The sequence below is a fragment of the Xiphophorus hellerii genome, chromosome 12, assembly GCF_003331165.1.
Source record: "Xiphophorus hellerii strain 12219 chromosome 12, Xiphophorus_hellerii-4.1, whole genome shotgun sequence".
Lineage (NCBI taxonomy): Eukaryota > Metazoa > Chordata > Actinopteri > Cyprinodontiformes > Poeciliidae > Xiphophorus > Xiphophorus hellerii.
In genome coordinates this window covers 10,828,578-10,852,362 of record NC_045683.1, presented here as the reverse complement: position 1 = coordinate 10,852,362, position 23,785 = coordinate 10,828,578, and the positions used below count along the sequence as shown (strand labels likewise).

The following is a 23,785-nucleotide window of genomic DNA, read 5'->3' as shown; positions in this document are numbered from 1 at the left end:
CTTCGCCGGTACTTCTCAATCTTACTGCATGAATATGAATGGAGCGACAGCCTCCATCTGATTCTTGCTTAATATTCATGAGAGGAGATTTGATGAATTACCCAAATGTGTGTACTGATCTCTATTTGAGATTATCGAACCAAGAAACCAATTGTTCTGTAATGAGAGGCATTCACGTTGGCTCGGGATGGGCTTTAAATGTTATTCTGGGTTCCATCCCGACTCGGCCTTTTTAGACAGGAGGTCAGGGGTCGTGAATCCTTTGAAGGGGAGTATCCGTCACACTTGACATTTTGCATTGACCTCCGTTCAGGTCGTGCAGCCTGGAAGCCGTGAGGGCGGTGTGAGTTGTTGACAGCTCTTCGGAAAAAGGTGCAGATGGATGGAAATGCACAAAAACACTAACTTGTTGCCCACACATGGACGCAAATGTCTGGCTTCACCCACAGCTCAAATGTTTGCCTTAAAAGCATTATTTTGCATTGCTATTCAGGGCTTAATTATTACTTGTGTGCACAGACCGCTATTATGGCTTGTTCAGACCTACTTCCAATGACAGGTCAACTCAAAGCAAATGAATATCAATAAAAGTCACAGATTTTCTTGCAAATACCTTGAATGCAACATAAAACATAATTTAACTTCATGTACAGACTTTTAATCAATGTCTGCGCCGACCTCGTTTGCACTTACTGGTCACTTTATTAGGTATACCATGTCAAATGCATATCAACGCAAATAGTCAATCACTTGACTTGGTGAAGTTCAGACTGACATTCAGAATGAAAAAGATTTATTTGACATTATCAGGCAATATGCATTTGTCAGTAACCACATGTTTACAGTGCCACGTGTCACCTGTATCTCATCACATCTCATTTTGTTCCAGTACAGATTAATAAAAGCAAAACCATCTTTATTTTTCACTGATCTGAAAAAATATAGGAACTATTGAACCACAACCCTGAGTATTGCTGCTGACCATGTCAACCTCACTGTGACCACAGTAACTCATCTTCTAGCAGCTAATTCCAGCAGGTTAATCCACCATGTCACAAAGCTCAAATTGTCTTAGACAGGTTGATAATTCTGGATTACCAATTTAAATTTCTTACACACTTCGATTAACATAGAAACTGAAATATAAATTGCATACACAAATTGCACTGGTGCCAGTAAATGCAGTGGGGGACTGTAACTATGACTGGTCCAAAAAGGTGCCAGAGAAGAAGGATTATAGGATTAAATTTCTGTCTCCGTTTTGAGGTCCAGATGGACATGACCTGTCCATCGGACAAAGTGTTTTCTAGCTTAGAGTGTTTCTTTGCTCTTGCACAACCACCCCCAACCACACGGACACATAAAGACACGAACATGCACGTTTCTTCCATAATTGATGTGGGAGATGAGGCTTCCCAGGGGTCACCTCCTCTCCCTTCATCCCTCCCAATTTCTGCAGCTTTTCTTGGCTGCCTCCTGCTCACCTTCTACTCTCTTTTTTTACATTTCACCTCTTCATCCGCCCCCCTGCCTTTCATCTAGTCCGTCCATTTACCTGCCTGCTGGCTCACATCCATTTAATGTGCTGACAGCACCGGAGGTGACCGGGTTGGGGTACCAGAAAACCATTCATACAGAAGCAATGTGCCTTTATTTATTTATCTATTTATTATTTAGCCTCTGGTCTGTTTTAGTGTGTCTGTATCTATGAATATTTCTAAAAAAAAACAAAACAAAACCCTCACCATCGAGATGAACTCACAAAACCATTGCGCACACAGAAAAACACAAGCAACAGAAACACACCTTGTGTTCATGGTGTCCTCAGAGGCTTTTATCAGGGTGTACTTGGGTCCTCTCCAGATGTTGAACGTCTTCCTGGCCAGGTGAGATAGTCAGGAGGAGGCAGACACACACACCTGGAGAAAATAGATTTATGGTGAGAGAAAAGCTAATTTATAGAGAAACCCAGCACACCTGAACACACATTCACATTAGATAAGGATTACCTGTAATTCTTCATACATTGCAGGCAGCACATCTCATCACACATCATGAATTTACATATGGCAAGTATATATATCAAACATGACTCTCATACTGTAGGTAGTTTTTGTATTCAATTAATCTTTACAGGATTTATTGTGTTTCACAGAAACTGAGCATGTTTTATTGCCCAGAACAATCATAAAATTCCTCCAGCATTTCACTGAGAAGGAAGCCTTTTACATCTGCTTCCAGTCAAATGAATAATCTTTAAAATCCCAGGAAGTTCTCTTAATAAAGGTAAAAGAAAATCTCAAAGAGGCCATCTTCTGCAATTAAATCGAAGGAAAATGGCCACTAGCTACAACTGGAATATAATCCAAGTCTTAACATGATCCTAGCACCACCAGACTTGACACTTGGTTCAGTTTAATTAGGTTAGAAAGACTCATATTGCTGTTTTAATATATGCTTCTTGTCACTGTGGCTAAAAAGTGAAACTTTCTCTTGTCTGAAGATAAAATTTTCATATCCAGTTAAACTGGAACGAGTGTATTCTCAGTCGATGCTCATATAAATCTGGCTTCACTGTGTAGCTGGTGTTAAAACAGCTTCTAGTTTGTGGTTTCTGGGTTGTTCTTGGAAATCTTCACTAATTTCTTTCCATTTGATAATTTGGGTCAGGTGGTAGAAAGCTTGACACAAACGTTAATAAATTCCTGTTTCTAAAAATGATTAAAGTTGCTTGTGCCTTTTCTGGTGTTAAGTTGGGATCCGGTGATCTTCAGGATTACATTAAGCTTCTGGAATGACTCCCATAAATACAATTGTGAAAATACGTGACCTGTGCTTGGAAGTCCTGTGTGTACCAGGAAACCAATAAGTTTGAATAAAATATCTTAAAAAGTGATCAAATCAAACATGCAGGACAGTTACAGTATCCCAGAAGCTCAGAGTTGAATATAGAAATTCTGCCATTTCTCTGCAACTCCCTCTGAGGACATTTAACAAAATATTAGGAGTGTTTGCATATATTTGCAGCTTCATGAATAACTGACAAATTCAGAGATGCCCAACTCCTGCTTCTGACATTCCTTAGATTTGTTTGTGCCATGACGCGGTTAAGTTGGGAGCCAAGTGCAGACAAAGCCAGAGGCTCTTGGTGAAGAGCAGATTCTTTAATAACAAACGGAAAGGAAAACTTACATGAGGAAATCACAAGGTAACTAGCGGTTGAATTGAGGCAAGAAACACACATGGCAGACGGCATAAATCCAAGAACAAAAATGAGTGGAACCAGTAAGGAACAAAGAGAAAGTTTTATACTTTTAAACCAGAAGGACTAATCAGAGGCAAATGGGAACAGCTGAGGGAGAATGAAGCCAGAGGAGAATCAGATGATAGAAAACATCTGTGAAAGGGAGGAAACTATCAGTCTGAAGGTGAATAATAAATACAAAGAGGTTGAAACAAGACTAAAACCGGAAAGAATAACACTGATCAAAGATTTCAAGATTCAAAAATACAAATAGCAATTGTGCTCCAATTGCTTTTTAAAACCAATTATCTTCTAACATGATTTTATTTAAATTAATGCTGGAACTTCCACATTTTTTAGTAATTCTTTATAGACAAGCTTAACATGGGTGCCTAGAAATTTGTTAAAGTTTTTATGCAAATAAGTTCTTTCAAACCAATCAGATTGTTTTTTACATTTACAATGATGCTCACTTTTCCATGTTTTCTTTAAATAATCCATAATCACATCCATGTGAAATTTTCTTTTATTTTGTTCCATGATGTTTTGTTTCATAACATCAGGAACTATTTCTTCGACCGTAGTTTTCCAGATCTACTGTCCTGCAGGTTTTCGATACAACCCTGGTCCAGTAGATCTCCAGGAAAAGGGTTGGAGATCCTAGATTTGCAAAACTACAGTTATATCTTAGAAAAACAGAGACAAATTAAACAGATTTTATAGGGCTCTTTATGTCATAGAGTTAGTATTTAAAGTGGGACGAAACAAAATGTAAAGATTTCAAATCAGATGTTTTATCTTACTGAACAGATTTCATAACACTAGATAGTCACCTCATAGAAAAGTTTAAACCTCTAACTGAATTTTTTTTTTAAAGATTCTCTGGTCAGTTCAAACACAGGATCTAAAATTTGCAGGACAATACATCTCGAGGACTGAACTTGGGCACTCCTGCTCTAAATGATGATCTGTGAGTGTGTTTTAGGCTCTGTGACAGTCTCGGGTAGCCGTCTGGAGACCCTGTTTGGTCTGGGTGGCCCACAGGCAGCCCTCAAGCCCCGGAAGAAACCGCTGCTCCATCTGGACTTTCTGATCATCCTCCACTCACCCTGAACCAGCAGATGGTGCAGGACAAAGAAGTGACTGGCATGAAATGCTGCATGTAATGCTCTCAGAAAAAAAACAGGAATGGAAGGGGAAACAATTGCAAAGTTGCAATGAATAAAACATGGGATGATGACTTCTGTTTGACTTTATGTCAAACAGAAGTCATCATCCCAACATTTTTTACTGATGTTTTTTTTTACAGTAAAAAAAAAAAAGAAAAGAAATTTACATCCAGGGAATAGACTTCATGCCACAAGAAAAACAGTCCTGAGACATCACTGGTTTCGGTAAGAGAAGAGTGACAGGAAGGAGACAAGGGAGACATCACACCCAAAGTATCCACAAACACAGAACCCTGGAGGTCTGCAGGTTTTTGTTGTCTTCAGAGTTTTTAAAGTCAGGCTGTTGCAGATTGATGTGAAATACAGTAAAGATTAGAGCAATTTGGACTTTTATTAGCTTTCTAAATGTTTGTCTCCCTCAGATGGGACTCGTTTCAAAAATGTAAAATAGTTTCTCCTTCTCTGTTGTTGCATTCTGTTGTTTCATTAGGCCAATCCTGCAGCTATTCTGGCTCTTTATGGGTAATTTGGTCTTGCAAATGGTGTTCAGCTGTGCCAGTTACACAACCCTTTTGACACAAACAGGCTTCTTGATATTTTTGAAAACATCCTGAACAAAATCAGAACTAGAATGAAAACATGTACATTTCCAAAATACTTTTGCTGTAGTTTTTCAGATGAGCATCTAGTAATGGGCACATACTTACACAGATGTGGATATTGACAGATCTTTCATTTCACTGAAGACTAGATATTCACCAGATATTCACATACACTGGATAAGGAAAACACATTTGTTCTAATTAAGTCAGAAAAAATGTTCCTGTTAGTTCATTTAGGATTACCATGATTATTTAAATTTGTTAAATGGTGGGATAATGAGAGACAGGATTTTCCATTATTTTCCTCATAGTCAGACATTTTTTCTTAGCTTTGCTGCATGGGTTGTGTCAAATATTTTAGGTATCCTAAATAATAACAAGCTTCTCACACTAGTTTGACCCCACGGTCAGAAGTGATGATCCTGAGTTGGGTTTGTAGACCGGCTTGCTTTGTGGCTCTATCCGAACACTTTCTCTGAGATCAGGGCTTTATGACAGCCACTCCAAAACACTGACATTGGCCTTTAGACCATTTTGTAACTTAGTTTGGTGTTGGTCAATAAAACTTTATTGACCAACACCAATAAAGTTTGTGTCAACCCTCACACTGCTTCAATGTGAGGGTTGGCATCATTCATTTTGCGAAGAGGGTTGGCATCTTCACAAAATGGATGATGCCATCCGCTCTGGGAAATGCACAAATCCCTCCTGCAGTAAAACGCCCACACAGCATGATGCTGCCACCGCGGTACTTCAAATTTGAAATGTTATAAGGCTTAGAGTCTTTTCCTTTTCTGCTTTGGTCAAACACTTATATTTTATATTCCTCAGAGCAAAAGACATGTCTCCAAGAATAACAAGTCTTTCCATTTCTAAGTTGCAATCTGCCTTTTGATGTGTTGTTTTATACTTTCTTTAAAAATGTCTATTATAAGAAGTATTTTGCAAAAAAGTAAAAGGGATTACTAAGTCATTTTATTATCTAAGTGAGAAAGATATTGTTTCTGTTTAAAGTACGCAGATAAAATTGGGAAAAACACAACTTCCAGCAACAACAGACCATAGAGTGTGGAAACATAGAAATCCAGGAGAGTCCTGGCACTCCAGGAAAGACTCACAATTAATAATAAAAAAAACAAAACAGATGACTCAAAACTTTTGCACAGCTCTGTATATTTATGTTTTACCAAGTAAACAAATAATCAACTGGTTTAGTTTTGAGTCTAAGATGAAAAGAAGATTTTTATGGATTTTCATGTTATACAGGGTGTAAATTCCTGCAGCTGTTAGCTGTGGTAAAGCAGAGGAAGGAAGTGGAAGAAACCGTTTTGAAGTTTTCACTTAACCTCTGGGCTCAAGGCCACGAAGGAGCAACATGGTTCAGGGTCAGCAGCCAAAGATTAGAGTTCAGGAAGTCTTTTTGTTCCTCAGTAGACTTCTCTTACAGCGTTACCCTATGATGGGAACCAGCATCAGCTGATTCTGAGTGGAGATGCGACTTTCAATGGTTTCTATAAGTGTTTCCAGTCCATCTACCTCAAATACCATTACTCTTTTCTGACACAGCTTCTAAATAAAAGCCATCTCTATACCATTTTTCATCTGATGATAACTTTTAGTGTTTACGTACTGAGCATCTGTTTGTCTTTCAGATTCACACACGGCTGCTGCTCATGATTCAGTGGATCACACGAGTACAGCAGTTCACACCGGGTGAATGGGTGGTAATCATGCATGTTGCGAAATGCTTCTCATCACCGTATTACTTACACACAACACATCTGCCGAGTCTGAGAGAACAAACAGCTCTGTCTGAAATATTCAATTACACACACATACACACACGCATGCAGACAGAGGCTCGGTTCTGTTTACCTCAGAGAGTAAAGCTCATTAACAACAAAGTACTGAGCAGCTTTCACCATTTCTCACATAGTTTATAATCATCTAAATGTTGTGACAAGTATGCAAAGAGGACAGAAGCACGGTAGCGCTGATGAATGGGGTAAAACACCTCAAATTCGATAAAGACACAAATACAGCCGCGGCGCCGTAAACCACAGGATGATCCTTTCACATGCGATAAATCCATTGCCACCAAAACACGAGTCAAAAGATGACTCGATTATAGCTGACAGCAGCAAGTGTTGCATTGATAGAGATGCTAAATCTGCCTAATACAATTTACTTCAAGCTGTAATTTATCTTCATCAGTTTACCACCAGTGAAGCCAAACACCCAACTGATTAATATTTCAGATGTTAGTTTATTAAGGGTAGAGTGGAAAGCCTTTTACTCACACAACCCTTCACAGGGTTGGATAAAGGTTTGCTCTCATCTGGGATCCTATCTTATGCTGTCTTCTCTTAAGATCATCTCACAAGTTTTATGTAAAATTTAATTTTAAAGGTCCTGCTAAAAGAGCATCTGATGACCAATCTTTGAGTTTTCCTGGAATCCAGGAAATGTGGAAGAGATAAAATCCCACTAATTGGACTTACAATTACCTCTAAATCAAATTAAGACTGCAGCTACTCTTTCTAGCCTGGGTGATCAGCACTTATTAGAAACTGGTGTGGACACTCTGGTACAATTTGTTCCTATCATATGAAACTGTTCAGCAGTAATTACATATAACTGAAGGTAGCAGCAAATTCGTGCTTGTAGTTTTGGTTTACTGTTAAAGCAACTCTGACAAGGGATGAGTATGACTACTTCTAAAGACTTCTTAAAGGGAGCAATGATATCAAACTATCCAGCATTTTGGGCATGAGATGATACTTTCTCCCCTGTAGGGGAAATAAAACATTCTGCACTAAACCAAGTGTTTTCCCACTTTATTGTGCAGCTGCATTGTCCCACAGTGTTTTGGGAAAACATTCACACTCCTTAAATCTTTTCATGTTTTGCAACATTATATCCAGACTTTGTTACATGCTGGACATGTTAGCATCATCACATCGTCATTATGTGATGATGCTAACATGTCTTTTGTCACTAAAACCACCCACACTCTAGTTTCAACCCATCCCACATGTTGAGAGGTTTCCTTCTGGGGTAGGAAAATACTAGCTCAATGACAGAAAGGTGATAGGAAACACAGATATGCACAGGACACATGAATGAAGATTTTACTCTTTAAGCTACAAAATGAAAATGGCATCACTGAGCTTTAGAACAACTGAAAAGGCTGTTTATTTATACAAAAAAAACATCTTGATCCTGTAAAACACGACTTGAATTCTGGCTGTTGGGCACAAATCAGTCATTTTATTAACTACACACACTCCTGGTCTATTCCTAATATGAGTGTAAAGCACACCAATCTACATTTCTTCAAATCCAGCCTCCCCACCAAAGAGAACAGATTCAAAATTATTCCATAAGCAGCTAATCGCCCCTGAATTGCACTTTGGACACCCCTGCTGAAGGGGGAGCTGAAGCTTTGAACTGCTGAGCAGCAGCCAAGAAAACACAGGGATTAGCAAAGAGCTTTTGCAAGTGGAGTGATTTAGAAATTCATCCTGAGATGTGTAACAACCTGGTGCAGCTAAAACACGTCTCAGTGCTGTGCTTAGTCATGCTTTCATGGAGGATGAAGTATTTATTTCACCTGGAGACATGCGGACCTTTTTTTACTAACTCAGCATTTGTCCTACAATATCCACTCATATTCATCTCTCTGCAGTAAAGTAGAGCTAATATAACAACTAGAGCCTGTGATTTTAAATACCACAGCATCTTTTAGAATGAGTATAAGTACTTTGTGTTAGTCTGACACATGAAAACAGTTTGAAGTTTGTGGATGAAACATGGCAAAATGGGTTGCTGTGCAGGAGTCTTTTTGCCAGTCACAGGACATAAAGAGGTGTGTGACCAACACACACCTCTTTACTCCAATAGCCCCACTGACATATCTTCACTAACAGATGCAGAATGAAAACCTCACACACACTGAGGGACAGATGGTGCCTGCAGACATCCAAAAACATGCAACCGCACTGAAATCTCATGATGCCACTAAAGCACTTACAGGTATTCAGTTAACGTGAAAGCAGTGGATATTCATCACAAATCTCTCAGCTCATAAAAAAAAAAAAAAACATGGACACAACTTAATCCTTTCTGGTGGTTACTGCTCTGCACACAATGAAGAAAGTATCATTCTGCTGCAGGTGTCTGTCAGATGCTGCATATTTGGACAGATGGACAATCCTTTTACTTGTGCACTGCAGGGAGGCATGCACACATGAGTGAATCCATCTTCCTCTCTTTCTTTGTCACAATGGGGCTTTAACTTTATCAGCAAACAAACGCAGCAATAAATAAACCACTAACTTAGTTAGAGCAGAACAACAGACAGAGAAAAATGGAGGGTGTCCCATTTGCCTGTAGGTTTTTGTGCGTGCTTGAGATACTCTGCACAACAATGCATTCAATTATAAACTTGAGACATTTCTGATTATGAATGCGGCGCAGGGATTTAAGTGGGTGACTTCGGCTGGAAGGAGACAAAGGAAGTCTCGAGGGCAGTGGATTCTTGTATGCTGAATCGCATAGAGAAATGTGCAGCAGCAATAGGATTTTCTCCATGGAGTCCAAGGTGCTGGGATTTGGAAAACAGGATTAGCTTCTGTGTAATAATGTGGACGTGATGGGGCAGCGTGCTCAGAGGAGTCCGCCCTTGTGCTGTAGGTTTACATGCATCTGGAGCGACCGGCAGGAAAACAGCAGTGGTACGGATTAAAAACGTCCCACCAGCGAAATGCTGCTCTTTGTCTTCTTTGGGTTGAGTTTCAAGATATGTTGCAGCTTTTGAATTAGGCAAGTCAGAACCGCAGGTGTGCAAACTTTTACACCGTTTAATTCACACACTGGAATCTAAATGAATTTATAGTCTTAAGTTGTGTTAAATTACTTTAATGTTTAAAACCAATCAGTTCTACGATCTATATAAAGTAGATCACTTTATTACCTCAGAATCAGCCTCTTCACCAAATGCAAAAGAAACTAAAATATTTCTTTAAAATTCTCAGGATTAAGATTGACTTCAGATTAACAAATATTTATTAACTCAATTAACATTTTTTTTTTAAATCGATGAGTGTTAATAATTAATTGACTCTCGACCGTATACTCTATACCAAACACACAAACACAGATGTAGTTGTGCAATAATGTACTTCTAATTCTTTTCTTTTTGTCACATTTAAATATTTCAGATCAAACTGATTTTATATCATAGATTTAGAACTTGTGTAAATGCGAAAAGTAGTTTTGAAAGTTATGGTTTTATTTACTAAGGAACAACAAGCTGAAGTAATCATCTCACTTCTCAAGACATGAATAAACTAATTAACTACACCTTTTGTGGTCAATGTCAGAAGCTACACCTGTAGATGTCTGTCAAAGAATTGAAAAGAATTGAAGAACAGATGAAAAAAGTTTTTGACTTCTATTACAAAGCCTTTTCTAAGTCCTTGGACATCATACAAACCACAATAAGAGTCGTTAACCAGAAATGGAGAAAACATGGACAGGATCGCCAAACCAATCCTCTGCAGATGCAGCGGATTGCAGATGCGGCGTTGTGGCCCTAAACAGGCCATTCACATTTGAAAACCTTCCAAACACTAGAATTTAAACAATTCAGCAAAGAAGAGTAGGTCAAAATGGCTCCACAGACATTTAAAACACTCACTGCTAGTTATTATAAACACTTTCTGACATTCGTCACCACAAACAGTGACCCAACCCAATCTTAGGTCTGAAAGGAAATTACATTTTTATGTAGTATATAAAAACATTTTTACATAGTGCAAGAATGATTAAGATAATTGTTTTTTCTTTATGAATGTAATCATAATTTAAAATCTGATTTTTTTTCTTTAACCCAGATTATCTTTTCCAATTAAAAAATGGGTTTGATGATCTGAAACATTTCAGTGTGACAAAACAAAATTAATCTTTACAGGGATAGAAGCTTTTTATGACGCTCTGCAACACTAATGTTACGCTACAGTAACAGACTAGACACACGACGGATGTTTAAAATATTATCTAAACTTAATTATGATCTCACATTTATGAAGATTTTATCGATCTCCAGAGATCTAAGAAAAAGGAGTTTTACTACCGAAATTTTAGTCTGATCTCTACATTAAAACGGTAACAAAAATAAAAGAGGGAATGAATTTAAGATCATTTGTCGTTGAGCATCAGAACCAACACAATGGGGTTAAGAAACGAAGCCTTCTTGAGTGAGATGGGTTGTTTATTTTATTAAACCAGCGTTTTGCTGAGGCCCGTCCTACACATTCCTAAACTCTGACTATCTAATCTAAAAGTCTTGCCTGCTTTTGTGTCCCAGCCCTGGTGTTGCTGCTGTTGCATCTCCGGTGTGAACTCAAGTCATCTGACTTAGACTCAAGTCACAAATGTATTGATTTTAAACTCAGCCTGATGAAATCACTCCAGACTAGGAACTCATTTTTAACATCAAGGATTTGTTACTTCACCCAACCTTAAGCCTTGATGCTACTTGTGTGCAAATATTAACCAATAATCAGACTTGAAGTCAAAGAGCCCAAATGGGTGTTTGAAATGAACAATGACTAAGCAAAGTTACTAATCGGTCAAAAGACGATAAGTGTCCATCACAAAACATTAAATTCAGCCTTAAATAACATTTCTGGGCAGAATGGCAGCCTAAGCAATTGTGAAAAGCTTATAGAAAGATAATCAAAAATGTTTGATCCAAGACACACAGTTTAAAAGTAGCTTAAATACTTAATAAATGTATGTAAATGTCAGAATATAAGAGAACAAAAAAATATATTGTTATGACTTTCTTATTTTTTGGCCTTAAGCAAAGATAAATACTTTTCACAATCCCAACTGACCAAACTTGGGAAAACTTTAGTCTGATTTAAAGTTAGAAAGTGAGGAAGAAGGGGCTTACTATTTATTTTTACACAGTGAATATAAAAATCTCGTTTCAACTGTACTTAAAAGTAAGTTTTATATTTCACTGCAACATGTAGCCAGCAACTTTAATGCTTTAGTAAAAGTATAAAAATGTTCAGTCTCAAAGTAATGCATTTTTAAGAAATCTACAGCGTGTACTTTTCATCAGACATATATGAGTAAGCACATAATAATTGAAGCCTGAAATAACATATTTTAATGCTTCACAAACAGAATCTTTTAAACTTTCCGTTTCTCATCCTGACGTGTTCTCTTAAAAGCCTCCAAACCACTCTGCTGGCGATGGAAGGCAAGTCCTCTTATTACAGCACATCTGTACTTTGTGAGCACCACACAACAAAGAACGTTCCTCTTACTCCAGTTCTCCATGTTCTGTTATGATACATTAAAATACCAATTTTGAGGGGCATAAAGGTCACCATTAATGACAGAAGTTCATACAGAAAGAGGAAACACGTTTGGACAAACAGGATAAAGGTTCAGAGGAAGCAGTTTATTTCCTCCCATATGTAGGGAGAAATAATTTTAAAAAAGTGTTTTATTCATGAGTTCTTTAACTCCAGACATCGAGGGCTGATGTCCTGCAACTTTTAGATGTGTCTCTGCTTCAACACACCTGAGCCAAATATTAGCAGGACTCTGGAGAATTTGAATCAGCAGGTAATTCATCAGTTTGATTCAGACGTGTTGAACCAGAACACAAACAAATGTTGCAGGACTCCGGCCCTCCATATAAGAGATTTTAACCTCTGTTTGTCGTGGATCATGCTGCATTTGGAGGCGTTAGCAGCATCTTGGAAATGTCAAAGCTCAAGTAGAGGTTTTTCAGGATACACACACATGACCTATAAAACATCCAGATTATGGAAAACTTTTAAGTTTAAAACTGGAATCTTTTATCTCTTACAGCACTTCTCCATCTTACACAGGTTTTACTTTGCCTCTGCTTTTAATACGAGAACATAATGGTTGCCCACAGCAGGAAGACTAGAAACAACGTTGAATGTTGTTCTTATTGTTTTTTATATTACAGTTCTTAAGGAGAAATATGAGTCACCTTAAAATGATGCTGGTATAGACAAAAGCTTTGCAGAAACCAGAAGTTGAAAAACATCCATAAAAACAATTCTTAAAAGTGAGTGAGGGTCTCTCAGTGTTGGCAATGCAATGGACTGAGTATGCTATACCTCTCATGACTGATGGGAATTTCTTCTGAAGAAGAATAACTGATTGTTCATTTCAGGAGCTCAACTTGTTTTTTCCTATATATATTCTTTCATATCTGCAGCTCGAAATGTCAGTTTATTCAGAACCCAATTGCCAGAATAGCAGCACCAACAGGCTTAAGCACATCACTTATTCTTACCTTTTACTTCTCTGGCCTCCAGCAAGTCGAAGAATTGATTTTAACATCCGTCTTACTGTATTTAAATCTAAAAATAGCTCAGCTCCATCCTACACTGGTGATCCAGCCCTATTTTACACACTTGAAAGATCAGTCAGTTTGGGTAAAGGTCTCCTTCCTCACCAAGATAAAGTCTACATCAGCATAAAAACAATAAATACTTCTTGTCTTGCTCCAGTTTTTTAAACCTTATTCTACTCACCTGTGCTCTGTCTTATTGCAAAAACATTCTTGTGTTCTCACTAGTTGTTTTTTTTTACTGTTTTCTAACATAACCTTATAGGATCTCCCCTTTTTAATTATGAAATACATGCAGATTATTATATTTAGTAAGAAATCTTCACCATAAGTAGTGTAGTTTGTGGAAATATTCAAATATAAACAAAAAGCAGCAAACTGAAGCCCATTACCAATACTGCACTTTCTAAAGAGGAATTATTGCACATTAACCATTTAACATTTCAATAACAGATATTTCATAGGGAAATGATCTGCTCTAAATTAATACCAAGTCCTCTCTAAACATTTTGATTAAAATATAACTCAACATGTCGATTCATCACGTTAGATTTCCTCATTCGCCATGTGTGATGCCCAGAAGATGGTGATGTGTTTATGGGTTGCGTTATTAATTCTTCAGCTTAACAGCTGAGATCTGTCAGCAGACATGTTATTCATAATGAGTAATGATGTGCAAATACCAACATGTATGTAAACACTTATTGAGTTTGTTGGGTAGAACTATGAACTGTTCATTTTGTAGATGCCCTTGCACATACAGTATAAATGTACAGATAATGTCTGTTGTGTCTAATGTTTTAGTCAGCACAAGACAGAAAAATTAAATAGCTATGGTAAAAATATTAAGTATTCAAATAAAATATTTAACTCCAACTAACTTTGTTGAGTTAGTACATTCAAAAACTAGTTTAACTATTTAATTTAAGTGTCATTTAGCTGTTAAACTTGTATTATTTCTGACCAGGAATGTTGATTAAAATCTATCCCTTTTCCTTAAATGTGTTATGAATTGGTGTTGAACATGTTTTTCTTTGTATTTCCTAGAGTGAAAACTGTCATTATGCTGAAGAGATTCATTTTAAAAAGTCGTGAAATGTCTAAAAATTGATGCGTGGATAAATATTGTGATTCTCAAAAACGTAAGTTTGAGATTCAAGCAAAAGAGGAGGCCAAGATTTTGTTCTCCAGTTGGTGAAGGGTACATGTCCAGCTCTGGACCTTTGCACAATACAACATCCCTACGTTCATATTTCTTCCTATGACTAAAACCTAATAAAACACAGTAGTAATTCATTCCTCGAAATAACAAAAAATATGTTTATTACATTATTAAGGAAGACTGTCACAATCAAAAGGATTTTATACTAAAATATTTCACTACAAGGTAGCTTCAGATTAACAAATGTATCCAAAAGAAAAAGGTGGCTGACACGAATAAATAAAAACTTACTCTGATTAGTGCGTATGTCCTGGAATCAACCCTGCTTTACTTTTGCTTGTATCTCTGCTTTCCCCTAGTAATTGTTGCAGAGCTGCACCATCGCTCAGCAAAAGGCAAATCTGAACTGACAGAAAGTAATAAATAGATTCCTAAGTTTGTTTACAGCAGCAACCTCGCATATGTTACCTCAACTCAGAGGTCAGGTTATCTGCCTTCAGCCGAAAAACTGTAAGAGAGGATTAAGTTAAAGATTTAAATGCTTTCTGGTCTTTTTGGCTTTATAGCTGACTTTAGAAAGGAGTTTATGTTTTAAAGTATTTCGGAGACTATAAACAAAACTCTTCATAACTTTATTCCATTTTTCTGTTTTGTGAATTCCTTATTCTCTTTGGTGAACCTCTAAACAAGGTCGAATGTGTGTTTGTTGCTTTATTCTCTGAAAAATGGCCTTGTAGATTATGAATAATTCACATTTTTTATGAAACAATTATTATGAAAAGCACATATTTGTTCTGGCTTTATTGGTTTTAATTATCCCAGACTGTTTACAGAAGGCAGAATAACTCCATTTTGTTTCTGTTTCACGATAACTAAAACTGAGACAAATGATTTTTACGATCAAATCAGACTTTTTAGACGGTTAATAAGTAATAATTTGCCAGACAACTTGAAGTTTCAGCCGTAACTTCAGAGTTCTTGTGCTGAATTGGTTTGTAACACATCGTGTTCAGTGAACCGGGGAGCAGATCAGGTTCAACATGAGCCCGGCTACAAACTACCCAGGAGGAAGTACCAGTCAGGCATCTCTCTGGCCTACTTTCCCTCGTTTTATCTTCCTCCTCTCATATCTTCCCACTCTCTAACTCCATCCCTTCATTTCGCTCCTGCAGCACAGAAAAACTGGTTTGAGTGCTTTAAAGTGTAATTGATTAGATGAGATTTTGGGAAAATTCTGGCTTGGATTGTTGGGTCCGAGGAAATGCACCTAAAAGGGAGAGATTTGGATTTAGCAAATCCGCTTCCTGCTTTATATGCAGAGTAGTTTGATATGCAAAATAAGATGCATACATTAACAAGCACAAATAATAACCAAACATGACCTGAGCGGAGAGGAATCCCAGGTTATCAGGCTGGAAAAAACGAACCAGTTTCTGATTTTCCTGCTTTCTTATTTTATTTCTTCGTCACAGCAGAAAGTGTAGCAAAGTTAATAAATGCTCTGAGAGCAAAGGCCTGCAAGGCATGAAAAGGGTAATCATGCAGATTTCAACTGGTAATGCAGCACATTTAAATGAACTTTCTCTAAAACACATTTCACAGCACAAACAACTTTCCTTCAGTAAATTAATTTTTTAGAACTCTGCAGAAAAATATTCCTAATTAAAAGAGTTTTAAGACGCAAGCATGTGGTAGAAGAGCGACTGCTAAGAGTTCTGGGTTTAAATTACATTTACAGGCAAAACCTTTCTTAATATTTTGAATTAAAAACCTATTATAGTTATAATTAACATCCAAACGAGACCTATGATTAACAATAAAATGTTGTGGGGTTTTTTCCGACAGGCCATCAAAAGGAAAAAATAATTTATCTTGTAATAACTAATCTTATAATTAAGTATATCAGAATAATTTATCAGGGAAATTATGAGACGAGACTTGTATGACATCACTCAGTATAATATTGCATTAAAATGCATTATGTTTGTGAACATAATCTCCTTCGTGTGTTCTGCTGACTGAATAAATGTTTTTCTGATAAAATGTATCTGCAGCTTTGTGTGGTTTGTGTGCCATGCCTCTGTTGCGTGTTGTGGTCGGTTTTCATAACTAATATAAGAGGACATGGAAAGCAAGTGAGACATGTGGCATTTATTTCTTCACAACATCTTTCCTTAGTATGTGAATTTAATTTTGAAAGGAACAAGCAGAAGGGAAAATTAGCTTCAAGCACATCAACACTTTTCACAGAAAATAAATTATATTCTTGTCAGGACTTAAAATACCAGACCAGATGTTGCTAACAGCCCAAGTGATGCACAAACACAAAGAAATTAAAATAAAAAAGAAACTCAATGAACAGATGTGTAATAAAGGGGAATGACAGGGAATAAAAATTGAACTCATGCATAAAAGTGAATTCTTTCCCCAATCAACACAAATTCATTACAGCTGATTTCGTCCACATTGATGACCTATGAAACATGTTTCTCACTCCTGAGGAATCATTTGAATTGTGGAAAGCATTCAAATTATTGCTTCAATACAGGTGAGTTTCTTAGGTTCTGAATGCTCCTCTGAGCACATTTAGGGCCATAATCTAGAAGAAAAAGAAACATTTTTACTATAACCTGTTCATAACCAGCTCCTCAGAAGATTTCAAACTGAAATGACTTACAGAGGCGTCAAAGTAAAATCAGAAATGCTGTCTAAAAGTCGAGAACAAGAGAGAACTTCAGAAAGACCTTAAATTAGCAGATGACGTGGCACTTCAAGTATAGAATAAAGTAAAAATATTTGAAATGACTGTGAAATACTGGGAGAACAGTAACTCTTCAGATGTAAATGCACAAACCCTGTTTGGGGATGAATGGCACTGCACATTAAATCTAACAGCAACAGCAGGAGAGCAGCAACATTTTAACCATTTGGTTCTGGCTGAATGGCAGAAATTTAATGAAACAATCCCAATGCAAAAACATGTGATCACTATCAGTATTTAAGACGTTTTCATTTTGATTTCTCTGCTTGGATGACTTAGTATTTGAGTGAATTTAATGTAAACGATTGACGTATTCAGTCATTCTTTTCTTGCTGACTCATTGTCATATGAAACTCAGCAAATGTAGTAAGTTTTTTAAAGATTAGTTCACCAACTATCTGACCAATTATGAGAAAACCCATAATTAAAGCCTATAAATATTCCACAAGACCAGAGACATTTATCATCTTTCAGAGGGATGCAAAAACAAAATTATGTCACTCTCTTCTCTCAGCTGTGGTTTGAGAGTTTTTGTTGCTGGTTCTTGACACATCATCAGGACAAAACCTATTGTTCCTGCATGCTATCCGGCAGTTATTTTATGGAAATGTTGCAGTGCGAGTTCCCAAGAGTTCTGCGGCTAAGTTCTTGTGAAGCATTAAATGTCCTGTCTAGAAAAAGAACAAATGTCCTTACTCTAGTGGAGAATGTTCTGGTCTTTAATGTTGGTGCAATGTGTGACGCGACCCTTCCCGGAGGAGATTAATTGTGCAAAATTACAGATAAAATTCAGTCAGAGTATGAACAATATTGTAATCTACTAAAACTGCATATAATGAATAATGAATACTAAGATGTCTACCTCATTTTACTTCCTTTATTGCTAATAAAACACTTCTTTTCATTGGAAGCTGCTTCCTTTGATTCAAAATTGGCATACTCATTAATACTTTAACTGAAAATTTAGTTAATAAAGATAAGAATATGATTTTACAGATGATCAATGAAAAGAAACAAAGAAAAAGCATCAGCATCACAGGAAAGGTTGATGTTTTAATCGAGCTTGAATCTTGACACTCCTTCAGGAATAAGAAACTCATCACAAGCATAGCACTCAGGCAAATAACTTAACCTTGTGTTGTTGTTTATTTTGTCAGATTGTACTCTAATTACAAGTTCTAAAGAAAAGCTATGAGATAATAATAAACACATTAGGCTGAGGAAGAGAATAACATTTAAAGCTCCAAAAGAATTTGAAGCAATTGGAGTTTGTGACTCACAGTGGAGATGAGCATGACAGGATGCAAACACTATAGAGAGGAAGCAGGCTAACATGAAGGCAGAGAGGGACAGGTGCAGCAAGTGGGCAAGAAAGAGGAAATACGGTGAGTGAGAAGCGATGACAGACACTTAAAACAGAGAAAATAAGACACGAATATCTTAGGATGGTAATATGAGAACCTGCCAAGTGTAGCGGTATGACGAAACTCCCTCTGAGCTGAAGCTGTTTATGTAACACACACAAAGCTGCTTTAGACCCACAGACACATCAGTTATACCACCATACCTAGTTCATGAGCGGGCAGGGCGACTGCATGCTTCGCCTACCACAGCGATCAAAACGGCAACAAAAAACATTCCAGCACTGAAGGCAAGAATAACAAATGACGACATATGTCTAATGATAAACAAAATTTAAAAAGTTTACGTATGCCACAATGGAGATGTTCATAGCGGAAATTTGTTTTCAAAGACATTACACTAGCATCTTAATCTATAAACATTTGCTCTTTGGGCCCATTTTTCTACCTATGGGATCCAGACTGAACTGTACCAAAGTTACAAAATGGAACCATGTCAGTTACCTACATTGGTATTGAAGCAAAACGTGGGACCCATATGGGTCCCAAATGTGTTGCGGATCTTAAGTTAATTTTGCTAACACACATTTGAGGGCAGACAAAGATGTGAATAGAAAGCACATCAGGAAAGGATTTCCTGATATGAGTAACATTTTGTGAACCCAAATTGAAGGCCAGGTCCATAGGGGCCCACAAACATGTCAACAGGTTACATAATGCATGTAGAAAGATTTTAGTTGTAAGGTAGTACTAGTTAAGAAAATTAACCTGATGATACCAATGTAAATTTGAGGAACAGTAACTTAAATATTGAAAAACTGTGAAAATGATAGTCTGACAAGATATGGTAAAATAAATAAATAAATACTATAGAATGAGAAATTTAATTATCAGTATTTAAAACATTTTTATTGAGGTTTCCATGTGTTGGCATTCATTTGGTACATTTCCAGTCTCACTTTCTGAGCCTCATCTCTGCTGCATAACTAGGCCACCACTAATATTTCAAACTAAAGACAGAATGATTGGGGAGGTTGCACTTTTGTTGTTAATTTTTAAAATATTATTTAACCTTTAATTCATCAGGTAAGTTGATTGAGAACAAATTCTCAGTTTCAACAACAACCTGTTTTCAGAACACATTAAAACGTCATACATAATAAAACAGAGTAATGTTGTTACAAAGAACATAAGTTAGTCGTTATTGTTGTTGCTGCTGTTAAGTTTATTGCCGAGTGCCTTTACACGGACTGGTTAAACTGTAAATAAAGTGAAAACAAAACATCAATACTTAGCCCTCTATGGCATTGTGTTGCCCTCAGGCAACAAACCACTATTTTGGCCCACACACCGCCCCTTTAAAGTTTTTTTAAGTAAAACATCACATAAAAAATCTGATGATATGTCTGTGACCAATGAAATTTGAGCTGGGCGTGGCTTTGACCTTTGTCTTGGGGTGAAACAATCCTTTTTTTGGACCGCAGCTGGCTTGGACACACCGCTAGCAGAAGGTAAGATAAATTTCACTTTTTTACATGTTTAAATTTAAATAATTTTGTATAAATAATATCTGTGATGTGCATGAATAAGTGAAAAAGCATATTTGATTGAGTAAAGACACCTTTTGTCTTCATTTATATACTAAAATGGCAGTTTTTCATTCGTTGCCTCAGGGCAACATTGTGCAGTTAGTCCACTTTTGTGTGAACTATAACATGCTCATGGATGGAGATGTGTAGGGATATGTAGTTATCAACATAATCAATTTTTTTCTGTACTATCTACTATTACTCATAGGAAATGGATGCACAAAGATTTTATGGGCGTAAGGAGCATGATCAAGCGGTTAGGCTCATTCCTTCTGACAGTGAGGACAGTGAGCTTGAGGAGAGTGACAGTGAGGAAGAGTGGACTCCAAAATCAGGTTTGAGGGAGAGTTAGGAGATCAGGGTTCAGTCAATAGAGTAACATACTGTATGGAATGAGCATGTATGTGCGTTTGTACATAAGTGAGTGAAGAGAGGTATATATAACCTATTCTAATTTTATGCTTACTGGTTTCTTTTGAAAACAGATGACCTGCCTGATGACAATGAGTCTGTGGATGAAGAGGAAAATGAAGAGGATGAAGTATCACAGGAAGCTGTTCCACGCTTACCTCGTTGGAGAACACCCCACAGTGCCAATATCACTGATTACCCAGAATGGCAGGCCAGTCTTCCAAAATCAGATCATATCAATTCCCCCTACAAATACTTCAAGATGTTTTTTTCTGAAGACATTCTGGAAGTAGTTCTAGAGCAGTCAAATTTATATGCCATTCAGTGTGACACCAACAAGCCCCTTAACCTCACTAAAAAAGAACTGGAACAATTTATGGGTACAGCAGTATACATGTCATTGTTTGGATTACCAGGCACCCGCATGTTTTGGAACAAAGCCACCCGAGTGTCCCAGGTAGCTGACACCATGGCACTAAACAGATGGGAGTTCATTAAAAAATCCCTGCACTTCAACAACAATGAAGTGAGACAACGAGAAAATATTGATCCACTCCACAAAATCCGACCACTGGTCACTCATCTTACCTCAAAGCTGCAGACAATACCAATGAGTGAGAAGTTGGCTGTGGATGAGCAGATGGTCCCTTTCAAGGGAAGAAATAGACTCAAGCAATACCTGCCAGCTAAGCCAAAGAAATGGGGCTACAAGATATTCATCTTGGCTGGCTCTGATGGTGTCCCGCACAATTTTGAGATTTACACGGGGAGAGTTGTGCAACCACCTGAGCTGCCAGATGTAGGAGCAAGTGGCAATGTTGTCCTCCGCCTGGCCCAGCCAATACCCAGACAGCAGAACTACAAGGTGTTCTTTGACAACTGGTTCACGAGTGTCCCTCTCATTCTCACACTTGCTCACCAGGGAATTCACTGTACTGGTACTGTTCGTAGCAACAGACTACCAGGTGTCAACTTGATGTGTGATGTTGAGTTGAAGAGAACTGGGCGTGGATCTTTTGAACAGAAGATCGCCATGGTTGGAGAAACCACCTTGCATGCTGTGAAATGGTATGATAACCGTTCAGTCAGTCTTCTCAGCAATTACATTGGAGCGCACCCAGTCACCGACGTTGATAGGTGGGATGGCAAGCAAAAAAAAATCATCAAAGTTCCCTGTCCTGCTGTGGTGAGAGAGTACAATAAGAATATGGGTGGAGTGGATCTGCTGGACTCCCTCATTGCACTGTACCGCAACAAAATCAGGTCGAAAAAGTGGTACCATCGGCTGATGTTCCACTTTATCGACATGACCATCGTGACTGCCTGGCTGCTCTACAAGAGAGACTGCAGCAGCACTGGGATGAGAAAAGAGGAACAGATGAGGCTTTATACATTCAAGTCATATATTGCAGAAAGCTTGTGCAAAAGTGGAAAGAATCTGGAGCGTAAGAGAGGTCGTCCCAGTTCCACAATTGCTGGGGAGTACGAAGAGAAGAGGAGAAGAGGACCTACTACACCTATCCCGGTCCCTGATGTGCGTCTGGATGCCACAGCCCACTGGATGGTCATGGATGAAAAGAAAGGGAGATGCAAGGTACCAAGATGCAAAGGTACACCTAAAGCCAAGTGCCAAAAATGTGACGCCCACCTTTGTTTCACATCCACCAGCAACTGCTTCATGAGGTTCCATACAGAATAATACAAACTGTACTTTGTAAAAAAGAGAAACACGGAGCCATTCAGTACCCCACAGGAACATGTATTTGGAAACATAAACACACACTGCAGCTAATCTCTAATGCACTAATTGATAAACCATTTGTGGCTGTTTGCTGAAAGGAAACTTGTTGAAATTGTTGTTGTTGAAATTAAACTTCTTCTAATGTGTTTATTGCTTGTTTGTTAATCATTCCACTTAAAGAAAACCTTGGCGTTTTAGTACCCTCATAGCATGTTGTTGCCCTGAGACAACAAACCAAAATCTGGTGGGGGTGGCAGGGTGGAGCACATTTTCTGATTGATATATTATAAAGACCCCCTCAAACTCCCAAAACTAGGGTGAAATATTTTTTTCCTCATAAAATAAAAATTCATGCCATAGAGGGTTAGTATTGTAGTATTCAATAAACACAAACTTACACAGATTTATTAGCTAGGCTTGACTTGACTAACCGGTAATAATACGAAGTTTACTCTTAGAACACTTCGTAATATAACAAACATCGGCATTCAAATATCACAGTGCAGCAAACACAGCTAGCATTTGGCTAATTAGCCCTAGCAAATTCACTAAGCTCACGCTTAGAACAGATAACAAAAACTCATCTCCCCACAGCTTACAGCATTAATAACTCACCACGTTGGGCAACACTCGTGAACGCCAGTAGGATGTGATTTTATGGTAGATTCAGCTTGTTAGCTTCAGCTAACGGCAGTCTCAGTGAATTACTGGCCTGCCGTAAGTTTCTTCTCTTGTTTCACCTCCCCTCCCGCACCAATGCAAAGCAACTACAGAGCCCCCTAGCGGAATGGGAGGAGTGAATCCAACAATTTTTTATCAGCGCTTGTTGGATTCAAGTGCTAATGACTTGAAGATTAGCAGCAATCTCTGTGTATTTTCTACAGAACATAGGAAGATTACTTTAACTCTGAGATTTCAAAGCGGATGCTGACATTTCCAAAAAAAAAAAAAAAGAAAAGCAACTTCAATGACAGAGAGCTTGACATCTTCAACAGATAAAATAGAATAACCTTTCTGTGCTTGTTTCAGCCTTCCTACTTTCTCCTGCTGTCTGTTTTGGGAACCTTAAAGAATGAACGCCATGTCTCTTTTTTTTTAAAGAGCTTTTGTGCCTCTCCTAACTTTAGGTTTAAACTATTGGCAAAGTGCAATTAAACATTTTAAAAACTGGACAGAATATAAAACAAAACATTAAATTAATTAGAGATTTGTAACTATTTAATTGGAGCAAGTAGGTTTTGATGAAGTGGCAATATTTGACACAATAGATTTGAATTTCCATAATTTTTCATTACTGAAAAAACAATGAATAGACATAAATTATGCATTATGATA

General features: G+C 37.6%; 1 protein-coding gene across 1 annotated transcript; it reads left to right on the top strand.

Moving 5' to 3' along the window:
* Nucleotides 1–18,681: 18,681 nt before the first annotated feature.
* Nucleotides 18,682–22,811, top strand: LOC116729643 (piggyBac transposable element-derived protein 3-like). The gene is made up of 3 exons (XM_032578315.1): nt 18,682–18,733; nt 20,194–20,220; nt 20,784–22,811. The coding sequence occupies exons 1-3, from the start codon at nt 18,682–18,684 to the stop codon at nt 22,406–22,408; spliced, it is 1,704 nt and encodes a 567-aa protein (XP_032434206.1). The 3' UTR covers nt 22,409–22,811.
* The last annotated feature ends 974 nt before the right edge of the window (nt 22,812–23,785 follow it).

Excerpts from the sequence above, each read along its gene's own strand:
- LOC116729643 (XM_032578315.1), top strand. The coding sequence starts at position 18,682 with ATGAAGGCAGAGAGGGACAGGTGCAGCAAGTGGGCAAGAAAGAGGAAA. Across the intron at positions 18,734-20,193 it reads GGCAAGAAAGAGGAAATACG|CTGGCTTGGACACACCGCTA; the intron begins GTGAGTGAGAAG and ends TTTGGACCGCAG. Across the intron at positions 20,221-20,783 it reads GGACACACCGCTAGCAGAAG|ATGACCTGCCTGATGACAAT; the intron begins GTAAGATAAATT and ends TTTTGAAAACAG.